General features: G+C 36.0%; 1 protein-coding gene across 1 annotated transcript in view; it reads left to right on the top strand.

The window, feature by feature from the left end:
* WDPCP (WD repeat containing planar cell polarity effector) overlaps positions 1–16,693 on the top strand; it is a 353,246-nt gene that overhangs the window by 104,510 nt on the left and 232,043 nt on the right. The window contains exons 4-7 of the mRNA XM_034657274.1: positions 2,523–2,570; positions 3,417–3,467; positions 5,005–5,075; positions 5,353–5,412. Of these exons, the coding sequence (XP_034513165.1) occupies positions 2,523–2,570; positions 3,417–3,467; positions 5,005–5,075; positions 5,353–5,412 (230 nt within the window). The remainder of the gene's footprint in view (positions 1–2,522; positions 2,571–3,416; positions 3,468–5,004; positions 5,076–5,352; positions 5,413–16,693) is intronic.

Raw genomic sequence — 16,693 nt, 5'->3', positions numbered from 1 at the left:
GTTAACATTCTTAAAAAAGATTTTATTTGAGAGAGAGAGCACAAGCCGGGGTGGGGGGAGAGGGAAGAGGGAGAGGGAGAAGCAGACTCCCCACTGAGCTGGGAGCCCGGATGCGGGACTCAGTCCCAGGGTCCTGGGATCCTGAGCTGAGCCAAAGGCAGATGCTTAACTGACTGAGCCACCCAGTCACCTGTGTTAACATTTTTTTTTAATAAAGCAAATAAAAAACAAGGCAATTTGTAATGTCAGGGAAGTTGTGTAAAAAAAAAGGAGATGCAATCATAGTATACCTACCCCATGGTTCGGTTGTGAATGGTATTTGTGTATTCATTAATGTTATAAGCACTGACTTAACCAAAAATTGTGCCCTAATTATATCGGGAGGATGGGGAGAAGTGTAAGTTAAGTGTTTGTAGGTAGGGAGGGGTATGCAGTGGTAAAAGATAACTGAATTCTCAATTTCCATATTGGATAGGCAATAGAGAATATCTACAACTGAAGAATCAAGAAAAAATAGAGTGAGAAAACTGTTTATAAATACGGAGGTATATACAGAAGAAACAGCTCATAATTGAAAATACTTATCTCTAAGGAGGAGGTTTCAAGGGCTGGAAGACATACAGTGTGGCAGTGTTGCTTATGTTGAAAGACTTGAGCGGTATACCTGGATTTTTTAATGCTCTGCACATGTTTGAATTAGATATTTTAAAAAGATCAAAAGCCAAAAATAGCCCTCTTTTTATACCTCCAAAGACATTGGTAATGTCCTAATTAGTGATATTTTTCTAGAAAGCTCAAAATGGTATCAATGCAAATATTCTTTAAAAAGAAGTGTGAGGGGCGCCTGAATGGCTCAGTCAGTAGATCTTGTGACTCTTGATCTTGGGGTGGTGGATTCGATCCCCCCAATGGGTGTAGAGATTACTTAAATAAAAAGAAAAAAAAAAAAAAGAATTCTGGTCCTTTATGGTCTTCATTCTTCTAGAATTGTAAATATTTGGCTGCATCTGATGATGGACTATTATACTAGAGAATATTGCCTGTGTTTATAATGGTTCTTAGATTTAAAAAAAAAAACCCACCTTTTTATTGAAGTATAGCATATATATTGAAAAGTATAAAGATCATGAGTGTATGTTTTGAACTATCAAAAAATGAACTCAACCATAAAATCATCACCCAAGAAATAAAATATTATCAGTATCTTAGGAGTCCTACTTATGACCTTTCCCAGTCACCCCTTATTAGATATTTTCAATCTATCCAATAGAAATAAACTATATTCTTTAAAATTTATGTCCTGGGGTGCATGGCGGGCTCATTTGGTAGAGCATTTGACTCGATCTCAGGGTTTTAAGTTTGAGCCCCACATTGGATATAGAGATAACTTGAAAATAAAATCTTAAAAAAATTGTCCCAATTAGTGGCCTGATGAATAGAATGGAGCTTTAATAAGTACACAGGATTGACTATTTTGGAAAACTCTACTTAAAAAGTTAATTATATTGGGTGCCTGGCTGACTCAGTTGGTGGAGCATGTGACCCTTGATCTTGGGGTTGTGAGTTTGAGCCCCATGATGGGTGTAGAGAGTACTAAATAAATAAATAAATCTTAAAAAAATAAAAATTATAACTGTAATACATTTTTTGTTTTTGAAATTTCATGTTTCAGTTTGAGAAAGTTTGGAGCAGTCAGTCACTAGGGGGCAGCCTGTACTGCTTCCACTTCTTTAGAAACAGTTGTGTCCTTTTGTTAGTAACTAGAATTTTTTTGCGTGGAGGGAAACAACTTTTACTTCAAAGAAAAAGATATTTCACTATTCACAGATAGGAATAAAATGGACACAATTATTTTATTTTCCTGTAATTCATTTGCAAGGACAGAGTACTTGGTTAAATCACTCTCAACATCTCGGAAGCCTTGCTTTGCTTTTGTACCCCCAGGAGAGCACCTGAATTTGAATGGGTTTGGAGGGTTTTCTGAGTCTAAACAAGTTCAGATAACTTAGCCATTCTTTCCTCTAATTTTCTCTTTCTGTCCTGCAAATTTCCCCCCAAGCACCATACTAGATTCAAGCTAAACTGAAGAGAAGAAAGCAATAGCTCAGAATCCAACAGGGCATTTTTTTTTTTCCTTCCTCTAATTTCATGTGGCATTGCTTAGTGGCAGTTCCTTTTGGTAACACCCTGTGAAAAATATCAGAGGAAGTGTGAAAGAGAAAGGCTGGTCTTCCTTGATTTCAGTTTTTGTTTTGTTTTTTTACTACTCCTTTCCTCATGCCCTTCTAGTTTTGTGTAAATCTTTTTAAATTAGATTGATAAACTTTCCAGTTCCTACAGCTCCCTAGAATAAATGAAATCATGTCCAGATACTTTTGAATGTATTTATTTCTAGTAACATAAAAAGATTGTTTCTGTCCTTGCCTACCTGCCCCGTAACTCCAGTCCTGCCATATAATATGGTTTGGCTTCTTATTCTCCAGAACTTTTTACCATAATCTAATGTTATTTCTTTTCCATAGATAGAGACATAGGGATCTACCAGTATTATGACAAGAAAGACCCACCAGGTAAAGTATCTATTCTATTCAACTAATTTTTATAAATGAAATATTGTAAACTATAAAATATTGACCATTAAAAACTCTTTTTTTGAGCTTTAGATAAATTCTAAAATCAAAAAAGTCATTTCAGTTCTTTAGAAAAATACTGAGGTTGATATCTGTTCTATATAAAATAAAGCAATATTGAGAAAATGCCACAGAAGAACATGAAAATATTCATTTTACTGCCGATCCAACTGATAACTGGACAGTCTATTCACATTTATCTATCAGTGTCCCAGTAGAGGGCATTGTTAATGCGTGGGTCCCACTGTTGCTGGCCTCCTGGATCCTCACCTGATATCTGAAATAGGCATTTCTGAGTGAATGATCAATTTTCTTTATCTGATTAATCCTGTTAATCCCAGAAGTTTCATGATGGGCCAAAAGGTCTTTCTAGCTCGTTACTTCCTGTTTTAGTCTCTGTTGAAGCGAGGCTTGTGTGGGTATCCTGTGTGCTTAGCTTGGTGGCTAATAGGCTAACTTTATGGTTCTGATGAAAGACTGAAGTGGCTTCTGTTTTGGACTTGGTTGCAGTTCTCTTCCCTATCTGATGAGATTGTGAGCTCAGGATATTGGCCCACCTGTTGTGCTATGCAAGCCTTTTTACTACAAATTTAGGAAGTACCTGTATGACATGAAAACACCCACATCATGGCATTTTTTCCAGCTGCCTTTAGAAAATTTAGCGTAATTTATTAGTGTCAAAATGTGCATAGTATACATTATATATGTGCATTTAAAAATACAAAGTATTTTAATTAAAATAATTTCCAGTTCTTTTTTCTTCTTTCCTTCTTTCTCCTGCCACAGTATCAGTGACAGAGCATGGTAACTTAGAAGAAAAGCAGAAGCTGGCAGAATGTAAGTTTACTTTATACTTTTTTTGTAATTATTATAAAACTGGAACTTTAATATCCCTGAAGATTCAGTCTTAAAAATATTTTAAGCTTTCTGCACAAATAGGAAGTGTTCCTTCCAAATTTCTTATAATTATAAATTCCCATTGTTTAGGTATATAAACATATGAGTGAAAATTATATTTGGTAGGCATTTCTAATTTAGATCATTGAAATCTCTATCCAGTTTGGTAAGATACATGCCTGCGTAAACATAAACTTTCTTAATGAACCATATTTATATCATTTAATATATTTAAAATAAGTGTATCATACCTAAACTCTGATAAACGTTTTGTTATACGTACCATGCCTGAATTGTTAATATGTTTTACCCATTTTGAGAATATAAAATTTGTAAAAAAAAAAAAAAAAGAAAAGAAAATTTGTAATGATTAGTATTAGCATTTTATTCTTCCTAGTCTTTTCTGTTCTCAAATATATAAATATATATATAATATGGCTACAATGAAAGATAGCTTTTAATGACTTGAAATTAAATATAATCTAAGTTTTATTTGGAATACAGGTGGAGCTGAAAGTCCGACTTGTTCCCTTGTTTTAAATGAGCAAGTTGACATTTAATGTTTTTCAATGCTGTATGTTGTAACTGCAATATAAATTTAAAAGTTTGCACATATGCTCTATACGTCATACGTTATGCTTATAGAATGAAATTAATTTGCTGAAATAAGATATGTAGTAATTCTGTGAAATTTAAATGTCAGTATATACTGTATATTATATGAGTATGCACACAGAATAAACATACATACATACAACTCATTTTTAGAGTTATTATTTAGGAGAATTCAAAGATGGATTTATTTTCATGATGAAGTAGATATGATTAAAATGAGTTTAACATTTTGTTCTTAAATCTATTTTTAGTTTGTCTTAGGCTAACATTGAGATTCTACTAAATTTTATCTTTTAATTAAATGGATTTAAAACAAAACAAAGGCTTATCATTATTGAAATGTAGTGTACATTTTAAAGATCATTTTTGTAAAAAAGTTTTAATAGGTGATGCTTACTTTAAAATTTATATTCTGCGCATCACATTTTGTGTTTTATTTCTTTCCTCAGTATATCCATTCACTCGTAGGAATTTTCAGACCTGAGAGGGTTTCTTGCAGAATTTGGAATTTCTTTTGGATTGAACTTTTAATTATTTATATGAGAAAGTTAATTCTCTGGTAAAGAGTTGGTCATTTACAATAGGTACTAGATTCACAGGACTAGGAAACTTTCCCAGGGATTCTCTGAGCTGTGTTGGTTGTCATCATAAAATTATGATCACCGAGATTGTTTTGTGGTAAAAATCCTGTTCCTATGACAAAGCCTTTCAGAAAAAAGGCTGTTATTTGATGATGGAAATGAAGCCCACTTCCTCTCAATTAAGGAGGTGTTATATTTTAATCCTCCTAAGGCACACTGCTAAGCAGAGTTTCCTTTTTAAATCATGTTTAGCTAACTGTAGTACATGTTTCATTTGCCAGCACGAGATTATCCGTGGACACTCAAAAATAGACGCCCAGAAAAACTTCGAGACTCACTCAAGGAGTTGGAGGTATCTTTCCAAAGTTTCAAAAATGCCAACAAACAAATCTGTTTTAAAACATCTTTCAACAGTTTTAATTTTCATAAAGGATCAGCTCTCCTGGTGATGATAGCTTTGCTTTTGTCTAGTAAGGAGTTCCAAAACAGTTGCATCTTTGTGTGGCATGCTTAACTTCTTCTTCTTCTTCTTTTTTTTTTTTTTTTTTTGGTGCTTGCAAATCAGAGGCACTCTAACTGATAACAACGTGTATAGCCAACTGCACTCTCTCTTTTTCTGTTTCCTTCAGGAATTAATGCAAAACAGTCACTGTGTGCTGAGCAAATGGAAGAACAAATATGTCTGTCAGGTAAAATGGTTTGACATACTTTTGCAGTGTTTAACCAATGGAGCTGAAAACTATGCAGTAATTGGTATTCTTGTGTTTATGATAGGTAATGGACAAAAACTTTTTTGGAGTGGATATTTCATAGTTTGAATTCTAGTCATTCTAGAACTAACATTAGACAGATTGACATAGGCCACCGGGCCGCCTCATTAATCAGTATAGTTGTAGTGACACTATGAATGCTAATAAAAATGGTCTTTTTTTATTTAGATTTGTCTGAATGTTGTATCAGATGTTTCCTGGAATAAATTTAATCATATTTTTGAGTGGAGATAAAACCACAGGACAGAAGGTTTTTTGGCATATTCCTCTAGTAAGCATTTGTGAGTACTATGCTTATTGAAATCAACAAGCGGACTAGAGTTAGACCTAACATAACAAGACATTTGCTCTTATTTTTTGAACCCTCTAAGTTGTGCTGTTGAATATGATAGCCACCAGTCACCTGTGGCTATTTAAAAATAAATTTATACTAATTAAAATTAAATAAAGTTAAAAATTCAGTTCCTCAGTTGCACTACCCTCATTTTAAGTGCTCAGTAGCCAAATGTTGTCATATAGACAATATAGATAAAGAACATTTCCATCACAGAAAATTCTGTTAGACAGCACAGTTAGGACCTAGATAGACAACATGAGCTACATGTTGAATGGGTCTAGATTCAGGACATAATAATTAGTGACCATTGATCAGAAAATAATGGACAAATGGCTTAGCTTTGTTTATCAGCTTAAGAAATTCTAGTTGCCTAGAAAAGCTTACTTGTTTGTGATTTAAAGAATCATTAGTCATATTCTACTCATACATGTAATTGGAGTTATATCGGTACTACTAATAATTATAACTGTTTTATGGAATTGAATACCCTGTGTGAATTTAAATTCTTATTTGTTTATAATGTGATTTATTTTAGGTCTACTATTCTTGTTTGAAGTTTAGGCCTATGGATCTAAATGTTGAATTTGTAGTTATTATGAACATATCTTAACTGAGTATTTGAATATAGACTGTCATTTTAATGGAGTCTAGTTTTTCTTCATTTTTTGTTTAAACTAGTCTACTTTTACTCATGAAGATAACTAGTTACCTCCTCAAATGGCATAAGTTATTTTTTTGCAGAGACTGCAAGGCTGAATTAATATTATTAGCAGCATAATACTTTCTAAATTCGACTTAGAATTCTATTCAAAAGGATGAGATTATTTAAAAATTCATAAGTTGTTTTCATTAAAGTTTTAATCAAACTTTTAAACTTGAATACAAAATATGCTCCAGAAAGTTTTAAGCTTAGTACAACTCATTGTACTTCTCAATGCCATTACTCACCTTAAAAGCAGGCTCAAAATAATTTGACTGGAGGGCAAGCCTCCTACCCATAGTAAGAGGTCTGTCTCGTGGCCTCCACCCTGACTATTGCACAGGGTAAGTTGGAACATGTCAGGCATCTTAAAAATATGCAGTGAAGCATCCCAATATGCAATCCTTTTTATTATTTTTTTTTCAATTTTAATCTCTTTAAAAGATTTTATTTACTTGACGAAGAGAAAGTGCACAAGCAGGGGGGAGAGGGAGAGGGAGAAGCAGGCTCCCCGCTGAACAGGGAGCCTGACACAGGGCTCCATCCTAGAACCCCGAGATCATGACCTGAGCTGAAGGCAGACGCTTAACCGCTTCACTGACTGAGCCACTCAGGTGCCCCTAGGCAATCCTTTTTAAATAGATGTTACTGCATTTTAATTTTTAAGCAAGTTTTTGTGTATTTGTATATAGGGGGAATAAGGAGGAAGACGTCCCTCACTATTAAATTACTTCAGTGTAGAAAAGGAATTTTCATGCTAGAATATATGTAAAATTACTTCCGCAATTTATAGCAAACTGACAGTAGTGGTTTCTTTAGACTGTCATACCAATGAGTAGCTTTTAATATTTCCAATGAAATTTATCTTTCTTTATGTTCTGTCATGTTTTGTGCTTTGTTTGTGTGATTGATGTTACTCCTAAAATAGACCTTTTACTATCAACACATTCTTGATGTGATGATATATTTTAATAAGATGACTTGACCTCCACCCTGCCCATCCTGATTAGTCCCCACATCTTTAGGGCTTTTGAGAGACCTCCTAACACTATTTATCCACTTCCTCGATTTCTTTTTTTTTTTAAAGATTTTATTTATTTATTTGACAGAGATAGAGACAGCCAGCGAGAGAGGGAACACAAGCAGGGGGAGTGGGAGAGGAAGAAGCAGGCTCATAGCAGAAGAGCCTGATGTGGGGCTCGATCCCATAACGCCGGGATCACGCCCTGAGCCGAAGGCAGACGCTTAACCGCTGTGCCACCCAGGCGCCCCCACTTCCTCGATTTCTAAACAAGACTGTGAGCTAAGGCTTCTAAAAATATGTGTGTATGTGCATTATTCTAAAGATCTCTAATATTACAGTAAATTAAGAATTTGGTGCTCAAACTAAATTTTTAAAAGGATCCCCTTAACCTTTTGTTAGTTGCAAAATAAGTATTCCCCAAGTTACTCAAGGGTCCTCCTTTTGTGTGGTGTGGTGGCTCCAAACATAACACAGGCTTAAATTTTTATTAGTAGTTTTCCCCATATATTTAGCCCTAAAATGGTGACAATTGACCACAACATACTCTTAAAAAGGGGTGAAATTGGAAGTTCTTCAGTACCTTGGTGCTAACATAATTGAACTCTCAGTCTTTGATTGTGGCCACTCCTCAACTAATGTAAATCTTTTACCCCCCAAAATGGCAAATTTAAGACTTACAGTTGTCTTCTTTTTAAGGGATCCTTATTTCTTCAAAATGTCCAACTGTTTAGAAATTAGTAGGGTAACTACAAAAAAATAAAGGATTTCAGAGGATACATTTTGAGCCTGGATTTTTTCCTGTTGATTAATGAGATTTTATAGGTTGTCATCATAACCAACACTTAGTTCATGTTGTTGATCCAATGACCTATAAATTGTACCATTTAAGAATAATTCCCTCCACTTGCAAATTCAGAAGTTTATAAATCAAGACTTAACTGTACATACATTCTGTATGAAAGTTGTTTTTAAAGTTGGTTTTTCAGACTATGCCTATTTCTAGTTTGAAATGCATTAAAAGTATGAGATGTAATTTAGAGTTTTAGTTTCATTAGTTATCAAAATATTTCTCTCTCCTTTTTGTTCTCCTAAAATCATTTTGTTATAAGAAAGTGTTGAATAATTTCCACTTTGAATTTCTTAAACCGTTTTACAAACTATTCATTTTAAAAAAGGAATAATAGTTTCAGCATTGGGAGACTATTAAATTGTATACCACTATGGTGGAATTTTTAAATTCTTTAAATTGTGCTTTACGTCACATTCATATTTACAGGTTATTGCATAATTATTTAAAAACAATGTAATCATTAAGATAGATATAACCTCACATACATTGATTTTAGATTAAATTATTTGAATCGTATATGTATAATCAGCTACGAAAGTATATGAAATAGTAAGCTGTACTCTGATTTCTTTCTATAGTAGTTCCACATTTCCAGGTACGATTTCAAAATGCCAGTGGAGCGCCTGGGTGGGTCAGTTGAGTTGAGCAGCCAACTCTTGGTTTCAGCTTGGGTCATGATCTCAGGGTTCTGGGATGGAGCCCTGCATTGGGCTCTGCACTCAGCAGGGAGTCTACTTGGGCATTCTCTCTCTCCCTCTTCCTCTGTCCCTCCCGCTGCTCATGCTTTCTCTCTCTAAAATAAATAAATAGAGCGCCTGGGTGGCTCAGTCGTTAAGCGTCTGCCTTCAGCTAGGGTCATGATTCCGGGGTCCTGGGATCTAGCCCCACATCGGGCTCCCTGCTCCACTGGGAGCCTGCCTCTTCCTCTCCCATTCCCCCTGCTTGTGTTCCCTCTCTTGCTGTCTCTCTCTCTCTCTCTCTCTAATAAATAAAATATTTAAAAAAAAAGATAATAAAATAAATAAATCTTTTTTAAAAATGCCAAGAAAAGATAGTTTTCTTTTTTGGTTCTTATAATGAATTACTGGACATGCTATGTAAAAATATAAATTATTTTCTAAGTCTATCACAGATAAATTGTGAGTTTTTGGAACTCATTTTATCATAATTTCCTCAGCTGTACAATTGATAGCACCATTACCTGATCTTTTCTTTCATCAAATTGTATTGAAAATCAGTTTGGGATAGGCTGGTGATGGGTATTAAGGAGGGCATGTATTGCATACTGCACTGGGTGTTATACACAAATAATGAGTCATGGAACATTACATCAAAAACTAAGGATATACTGTATGGTGACTAACATGACATAATAAAAGATTATTATAAAAAATAAAAAAAAATCAGTTTGGTTTTCTCATAAAATAATTGACAAACCATGACTTTAAGTTACAACTATTAGAAACAGCATATACTTATATCAAACTTATCACACTGTATTTATTGAGTGCCATCATTACGGGATGCACTAAGGAAGTGTAAGATGTGGGCTGAGTCCCCAGTATAACCTAGTCAAGGAATATAGACACATGAAATCACTAAGACACTAATGAGTACTAAGTTGTAGGATTCCAGGTAAAAAGATAATAAAGTTTAGTGAAAAGATAGTAAGAGTTTAGAGAGAAGGCATAGAGATTAGCCTGGCATTAAGATGTAGGATAAAACAGGAAAGCTAGAGGCAGTTTGTATAAAGAACAAATGAGATAGGATAATTATTTTCTGGAAACACCAACCCAGAGGGTTTCTGGACTTGAGATTGCTAAGCACAATACATAGTAGAAGTGAGAGGCTACACTGAGAATAAGGGGCTTAAATGAAAGTCTGTATCTGGAATGGTGAGATCGTCCCCCTCTCTAGCAGTGAGGTGTATGTCTCTGTGTAACCTGTTTAAGGGAACCTTCTCCGAAAAAAATAAATTATTCCTCTTCCACCCTTTGACCCAGAGCAATGGCCGTTGATATCTATATTTGGTAGTTTCCTTACAAAAGGTAGATGTGCCATCCAGTATCCTTGTAGTGGAGTTATAAGTTAATAAGCCTACCAATACACAACCAGCTCCCAATCAATTTTTAAAGAGATTTACTTTTCCACATAACCAGAGATTATGATACTTTTGAAGAAATTCTCCATCTGTAAATCCAAGATCTTTATGTGTGAGTTTAAAACAAACTAAAGATAAAGAACCAGGGACTAAGTGTAATAAACAGAACTCAATTAGGGGAATTAAAATTAATCCCCCCAGAGATGTAAGAGGAGCTGTTGCATCTTTGAAACAAAAATAGGAAGCTATTTTTAAAAACGGAATCCTTGGGGAAAAGGGCAGGGGCTGTTGGGAATTAAAAATATGACAGCATTTTAAATAGAAAAATTAATAGGAGAATCGAAAGAGAAAGTTGAAATATCCCTGTACTGCATAACAGAATGACAAAAGGACATATTAGTGAACAATAGGCAATAGAAGATAAGGAAATTAGAGTGTTAGGTCAGAAGGTTTAATATCTAAATAATAATAGGAAAGAGAAGGGAAGAAACAAAAAATTAATAGAAGAAAAATTCCCAGAACTGGAGGGTGCTTGTTTCCAGTGTGAAAAAACCCGTGACTGAAAAAAAATCAATATAAAGGCTTATTTTGTGAATTTTAAGAAACCAAAGATAGAAGATCCAAAAAGCTTTCAGAGTAGAAAAGAAAATAAGATACATACAGAGGAATGGGAATCAGACTTCCCAACAGCAACACAGAGAGAAGACAGTGAAATAATGCTTTCATAATTCTGAAGGGAAGTGATTTTTAGCCTAGAATTCTATATGTAGAATTCTAAATTGTCATTCAAACAGGGACATTTTCAGACTTGTTAGCTCTCAAAAAAATTTACCTGGTAGGTACTTTTCTCAGGAAGTTATTGGAAGATGTGCCATCCTAAAGCAACAGAATAAACCAAGAAACCAGATTTCTTAGGATCCCAGAAACAGAGGATCTTACATAAGAAGAAGTGAAGAGAAATCTTAGGATGATAACTGTGTCTTGGCCTAGAAAGCAACTAGTCCAAACTGGGGCAGGGGACAGAAAATTCTACTAGGAATATTGGAGGGAGGGAAGAAAAGGAGCTGATAAATCTAGTATCTGATCTGATACAGAACTTAAGAAAATAATAAATAAGAGAGAAGGGATATAAGAGAATTAAATCTTGATTCATGGTAATAGGAAATCAGTAAGTAATGACTAAAGAAATAACATATGGAAGACATTGCTAGTTGCTTGCCCAATATCCATTTTTCTTTATGATCAGACCCTGATGTTCCCAGTGGCAATGTGACCAGTTGAAAGCACTCATTTACCCTATTCCTTTATGAAGCTGGAGGTGGCCATATGAAGTAGCACTGGCCAAAGTAAGCACAGGTCACTGATAGGACTTACAAGAAAACTTACTAAAGGGGCCAGACTCACCTGGGATGTGCTTTTTCAGTTTCTCCTCTTTGCTTTCTTCTAGTCTGAATCAGAAATATGCTGAGGGGCAGAGGCCTGCTTTTAACCATTTTTTTCACTCAAGACATATATATACTTTGTGTCTACTATATGCCAGATAGTATTTTCAATGCTGGGGATACTAGTGAACAAAAAGACAAAAATTATCAATATTCTTGTTCCCCTGTGGTTTACATTCCAATAGGGAGATAGTAATGAAAATACTGATAAGTAAAATTTAGGGTATGTAAGAAAGTAAAAACCGTTAGAGAAAAACAAAGCAAGAAAGATAGGGAGTTATGCATGGGAGATGATGGGGCATGATGGGCCTGATATTTGGTGACCAGGAAAGGCCTTACTGAAATATCATGTGATTAAGACATGAAGGAGCAAGCAGTGGGAGATATCTGGACAAGAGCGTTCCAGGGAGAGGGAACAGTAGATACAAAGGCCCTGAGATGGGAGTATGCCTGACATGTTTGAAGAACTAGAAAGAGTCAATGGGACTAGAATGGAATGAGCAAGGAGAAGAGTAGCAGGAATTGAAATCAGAGAGGAAATTAGGCACTAGTTATATAGGACCTTTTAGGCCTTTGATAGGACTTGGCTTTTACTTTGAGTGAGATGGCAAACCCTTGAAAGGTTTTGAGCAGAGAGGAACTTGATCTAATTCACTTTTCAGTTGGATTGCTCTGGGTGTTAAGATAGGAACGAACTGAAGAGAATGAAGATGGAACAGGTTAGAAGTCTGTTGCCATGGTCCAGGTGAATAGTGGTGGCCTTGACTGGATGGTAGTGGTTGAGTGGTGAGAAGTGGCCAGATTCTGGGCATATTTTGAGTTTTGAGCCATCAGAATTTGCTGATGGATCAAATGTGGTAGATAGAAAAAATTTCTGAGCAGGTTGAAGAATGGAGTTGCCATTTATTGAGATGGGGGAGATTCAAAAGTGACATTTTTGAGGGAAATATCAGGTTACTTAGTTTTGGACATCAGTGATTGAAAGGCCATTGGATATTCAAGTGGAGAAGTCAAATAGTTGAGAGGAAAGTCTGGGCTGGAGAGATAAATTTGGGAGGGAGCCACACGGATGGTGTTAAAGCCCAGAGATTGGTGAAGATCACCAAGGGAGTGAGTTTAGATACAGAACTAGAGGAAGCTGAAGGGCTGAGTCCTGGTGTCCTACAGCTTTGGGGAATTGGAGATAGAGAAAGGGAGAGATGGAGCAAGGAGACTAAGAAGGAGTAGCCAGAACATACTGGAGGGAGTGTGTATCCTGGAAACTAGGTTTCAAGAAGACAATGAAGTGTTACTGTTATGTAAGAAAACGGTAACAAGATGCCTGAGATGGACCATTGGTTGGAAGAGCAGGGAGATCACCAGTGACTTGGATAAGGGCAGTTTCAATAGAGGGTGTGGACAGAAGCCCAGTTGGAATATATTTAAGAGAAAATGGGAGGAGAGAAATTAGGAATTAGCAACATAAGAAGGGGTTATGTTTCAAAGGAAAATGGAGAAATAGGGCAGGAGCTTGAAGAAGTGGAGTCAAAAGAGGTTCTTATTTCTTTTTTAGGTAGGAGAAATAACATCTATTTCTATTGGTATGCTAATGGCAGTGATCCAATAGAGAGGGGAAAAACTGATGAAGGAAAAGAGGAGAACTAATTGCTGGAGTAATGGTCACAGAAAGCCACTTAATGAAGGGGGAGGGGATGAAAAGTAGGTTCCTGGTACCTGATGATATCATGGACCTGTCTTATCAGCCATGGACTGCCTAACTGCAGATTTCCGGTTCTGTGAAGAAAAACAAATCCATTCTACTCAGTGATAGGGTGTTTGTTTGTTTGTTTTTTAGGTTTCTTTTACATGCACCTTAATGGCTATTCTAAGTGACAAAACATGCTTAGAAATGTGGGCATAGAACCAGAAGGAGCTATTGTAAGAGTTAAAAATTATCTCATTTGCAAGTGGGATGAGAGAGGCTGTGGCGGGATTAGGCAGTAAACAGTTGTTTTAATTCCAGGTATTCTTTGACATTTTAACAATTTATACGTGTATTCTTTAACTGAAATCTTTTTTAAACACGTCCAGAGTGCTTCTAAGAAGCAGATGTCAAGCTGTACTGGGGGCGCCTGGCTGGCTCAGTCAGTAGAGCTTGCGACTCTTGATCTCGGGGTCACGAGTTTGAGCCTCATGTTGGGGGTTGAGATCACTTAGAAAATAAATAAATAAAGATTAAAAAGAAGAAATCTCCCTGTACTACGAATGCAGGAAATTTATGGAGGAGATATGAAAGATGAGGGGGGAAGGGAGCAAAAGTAGGTGGGAAGGGTCTTTTGCCTGGGATGCTGGTCTGAACTCTGTGAAAGGAGCAGGGTATAAACTGTGGAAAAAAGACTGGGTATTAAGTGCCTCAGGCTGTAGTATGATGCTGAGAACGTTTCAGGGAGACTAAATGGGGGGTCCCTGAGCCAAAGTTGCTCATTAGAGGAGTCCCCTTTTGAACTAGCACCTGACCATGCTCAGACATTGTCTAGCAGCCACCCAGGGAAAGTGTAGCTTTCGTCAGTCAGCTATGACAGGTTCCTCGCCTCCGGTCCCCCTGAAGAAGCTCTCAGTGCTGCACGCCCATGGCCATCGTACCCACAAAGATTTACATTAAGAATAAGAACATGTGTCTATATTTGCACATATACAGTACTGCACCTGAGTAATCTTAATGTTCAGCTGAGTTTAATATCATGCCTTGACAGGGGCGCCTGGGTAGCGCAGTCGTTAAAGCGTCTGCCTTCGGCTCAGGGTGTGATCCTGGCGTTCTGGGATCGAGACCCACATCAGGTTCCTCTGCTGGGAGCCTGCTTCTTCCTCTCCCACTCCCCCTGCTTGTGTTCCCTCTCTCGCTGGCTGTCTCTCTCTGTCAAATAAAGAAATAAAATCTTTAAAAAAAAATATCATGCCTTGACAATTACTCTTTCTTCGGCAAAAAGTGAATTTTCCAGGAAAAACAGAAGGAAAATTTTTATTATCTCTTGATTATCTCAATCCAAAGTTTGATGACCTAAGACAACTCACTGATACAGTAAATATTTACTCTTAAAAATACAGTAAGATATGAACCCGGTTTTGGAACATGGTTATGACACAAAAGAAAATTTTGATCTTTATGATAATGTATCTTTGTATCATCAATTAACATTTCCTTCCTGTCCTTTTCATAAATGGTTCTTTCTTTTCTTTTATTAATTGTTTTCATTTTAAAGCATTTCTTTAAAGAAATTGCAATTTCCCTGCCTCCACCCTTGGCATTCATGCCTAATAATGTTTTGGATCTTCAAGGTATTTTGCCCCAAAGGAGGCTGGTTCAGGACTATGAATTTCTCTCATATATTCAGTTATAGTTAATAGCAAATATATGGAAAGCTAAATGAGTTCAAAATCTGAATAATCTGTTTCTTGTTGATTTTCATATTTAACAAAATAGAAGCAAACATAGAAATGCCATTTATCTACTTTTTAAAGGGAAAGTAAAGTTTTACTACCATAACTAGCAAATGAGAAGGTATTTAATGCATTATATTTGGATACTTGTACTGAGATTTTATACAAACACCTAAAATATGTTTCACATTTAGAACTATATATTGGATATAGAAGTTGGAATGTACCAATTAAAAAAGTACATTTTTAAACCAGGCATCTAAGTTTGGGTTTGAGAACCTAACAACTGTACATTCATTGTATTTGAGAATATTATGTTATTTATATACCAGTGTCACTAATAGAGAAAACATATCAGGTGTTTTTGCCAGTTGTAATTTATGGTCCTTATTTTAAAAAATAAAGTTAAAATAAAACTATTAGGTTAGCAAATATACTACTTTAAGTGACTATGAAATGAAAAGCAGTTAAAGCTATGCTTCTTATAAAATATTTATTCACAGTAGCCCTTCACAGTGAAGTACCCATCATTTGGTAGTCTCCTTGATCTAAGTAGAAGCCTAGGATGAATTGTGAAATCCCAGTTGTCCCTGGGTGCTACATAAATAAATCTCCTTCTATTCTGCCATAATAGAGGAACCGTCCCTACTCCTATCTGAGACCCAGCCTCTCTGCTTCTATGACTTTGACCTAGATCCACAGCTCTCAAACTCTACACTGAGGCGTCCTGGGGACTGCAGTGAATTCACAGGAGTCCTGCAGGATATTTAAAAATTTTAAGGAGAACACAACACTTCTCTCAGACGCTACACATACAGGTAACTCCAGGTAGTGCAGGGTTTCAACGTAAGATCGCACCACATTCCTTTTGAGGATGTCATAGCTGTATGAGGCTAGCTTTTCAGGACTTGCTGTGATAAGAAGCAGGGACCCTACAAGAGTTCACATAAAACAAAAGTGTGAGGGTGTCCAAACTGATTTCAAGGTTTGAAAAGTTGTGTAGTGCACAATTTCCATTAGTTCACACATCCTGTTAGAAAGTAACTGTGGTTATTTAAAATTAATTATTTTTCTTTCAATCTCTGTTTATTATGTTTTCAAATGGTTACTAAGTTGTTGGGACATAAATACTTATTAAGTTGTTGGAGTCTATTTATTAAACGGAACTGCAGTTACATTTGGCCTGGGGGCACCATAAGATTACTAAGACATATAGGGTGCCATGAACTGAGAAACTTTGGGAGCCCCTGGCCTAGATTTTGGATCTCATGCCCTCTGGCCTTCTCAAGACCCCACATGATTGTCGTTTCTTTTATGTGTAGCATAGTG

The sequence above is a fragment of the Ailuropoda melanoleuca genome, chromosome 4 (genome assembly GCF_002007445.2).
Source record: "Ailuropoda melanoleuca isolate Jingjing chromosome 4, ASM200744v2, whole genome shotgun sequence".
In the NCBI taxonomy this organism is placed as follows: domain Eukaryota; kingdom Metazoa; phylum Chordata; class Mammalia; order Carnivora; family Ursidae; genus Ailuropoda; species Ailuropoda melanoleuca.
The sequence above is the reverse complement of the archived record's forward strand: the minus strand, read 5'-3'. Positions and strand labels throughout refer to the sequence as shown.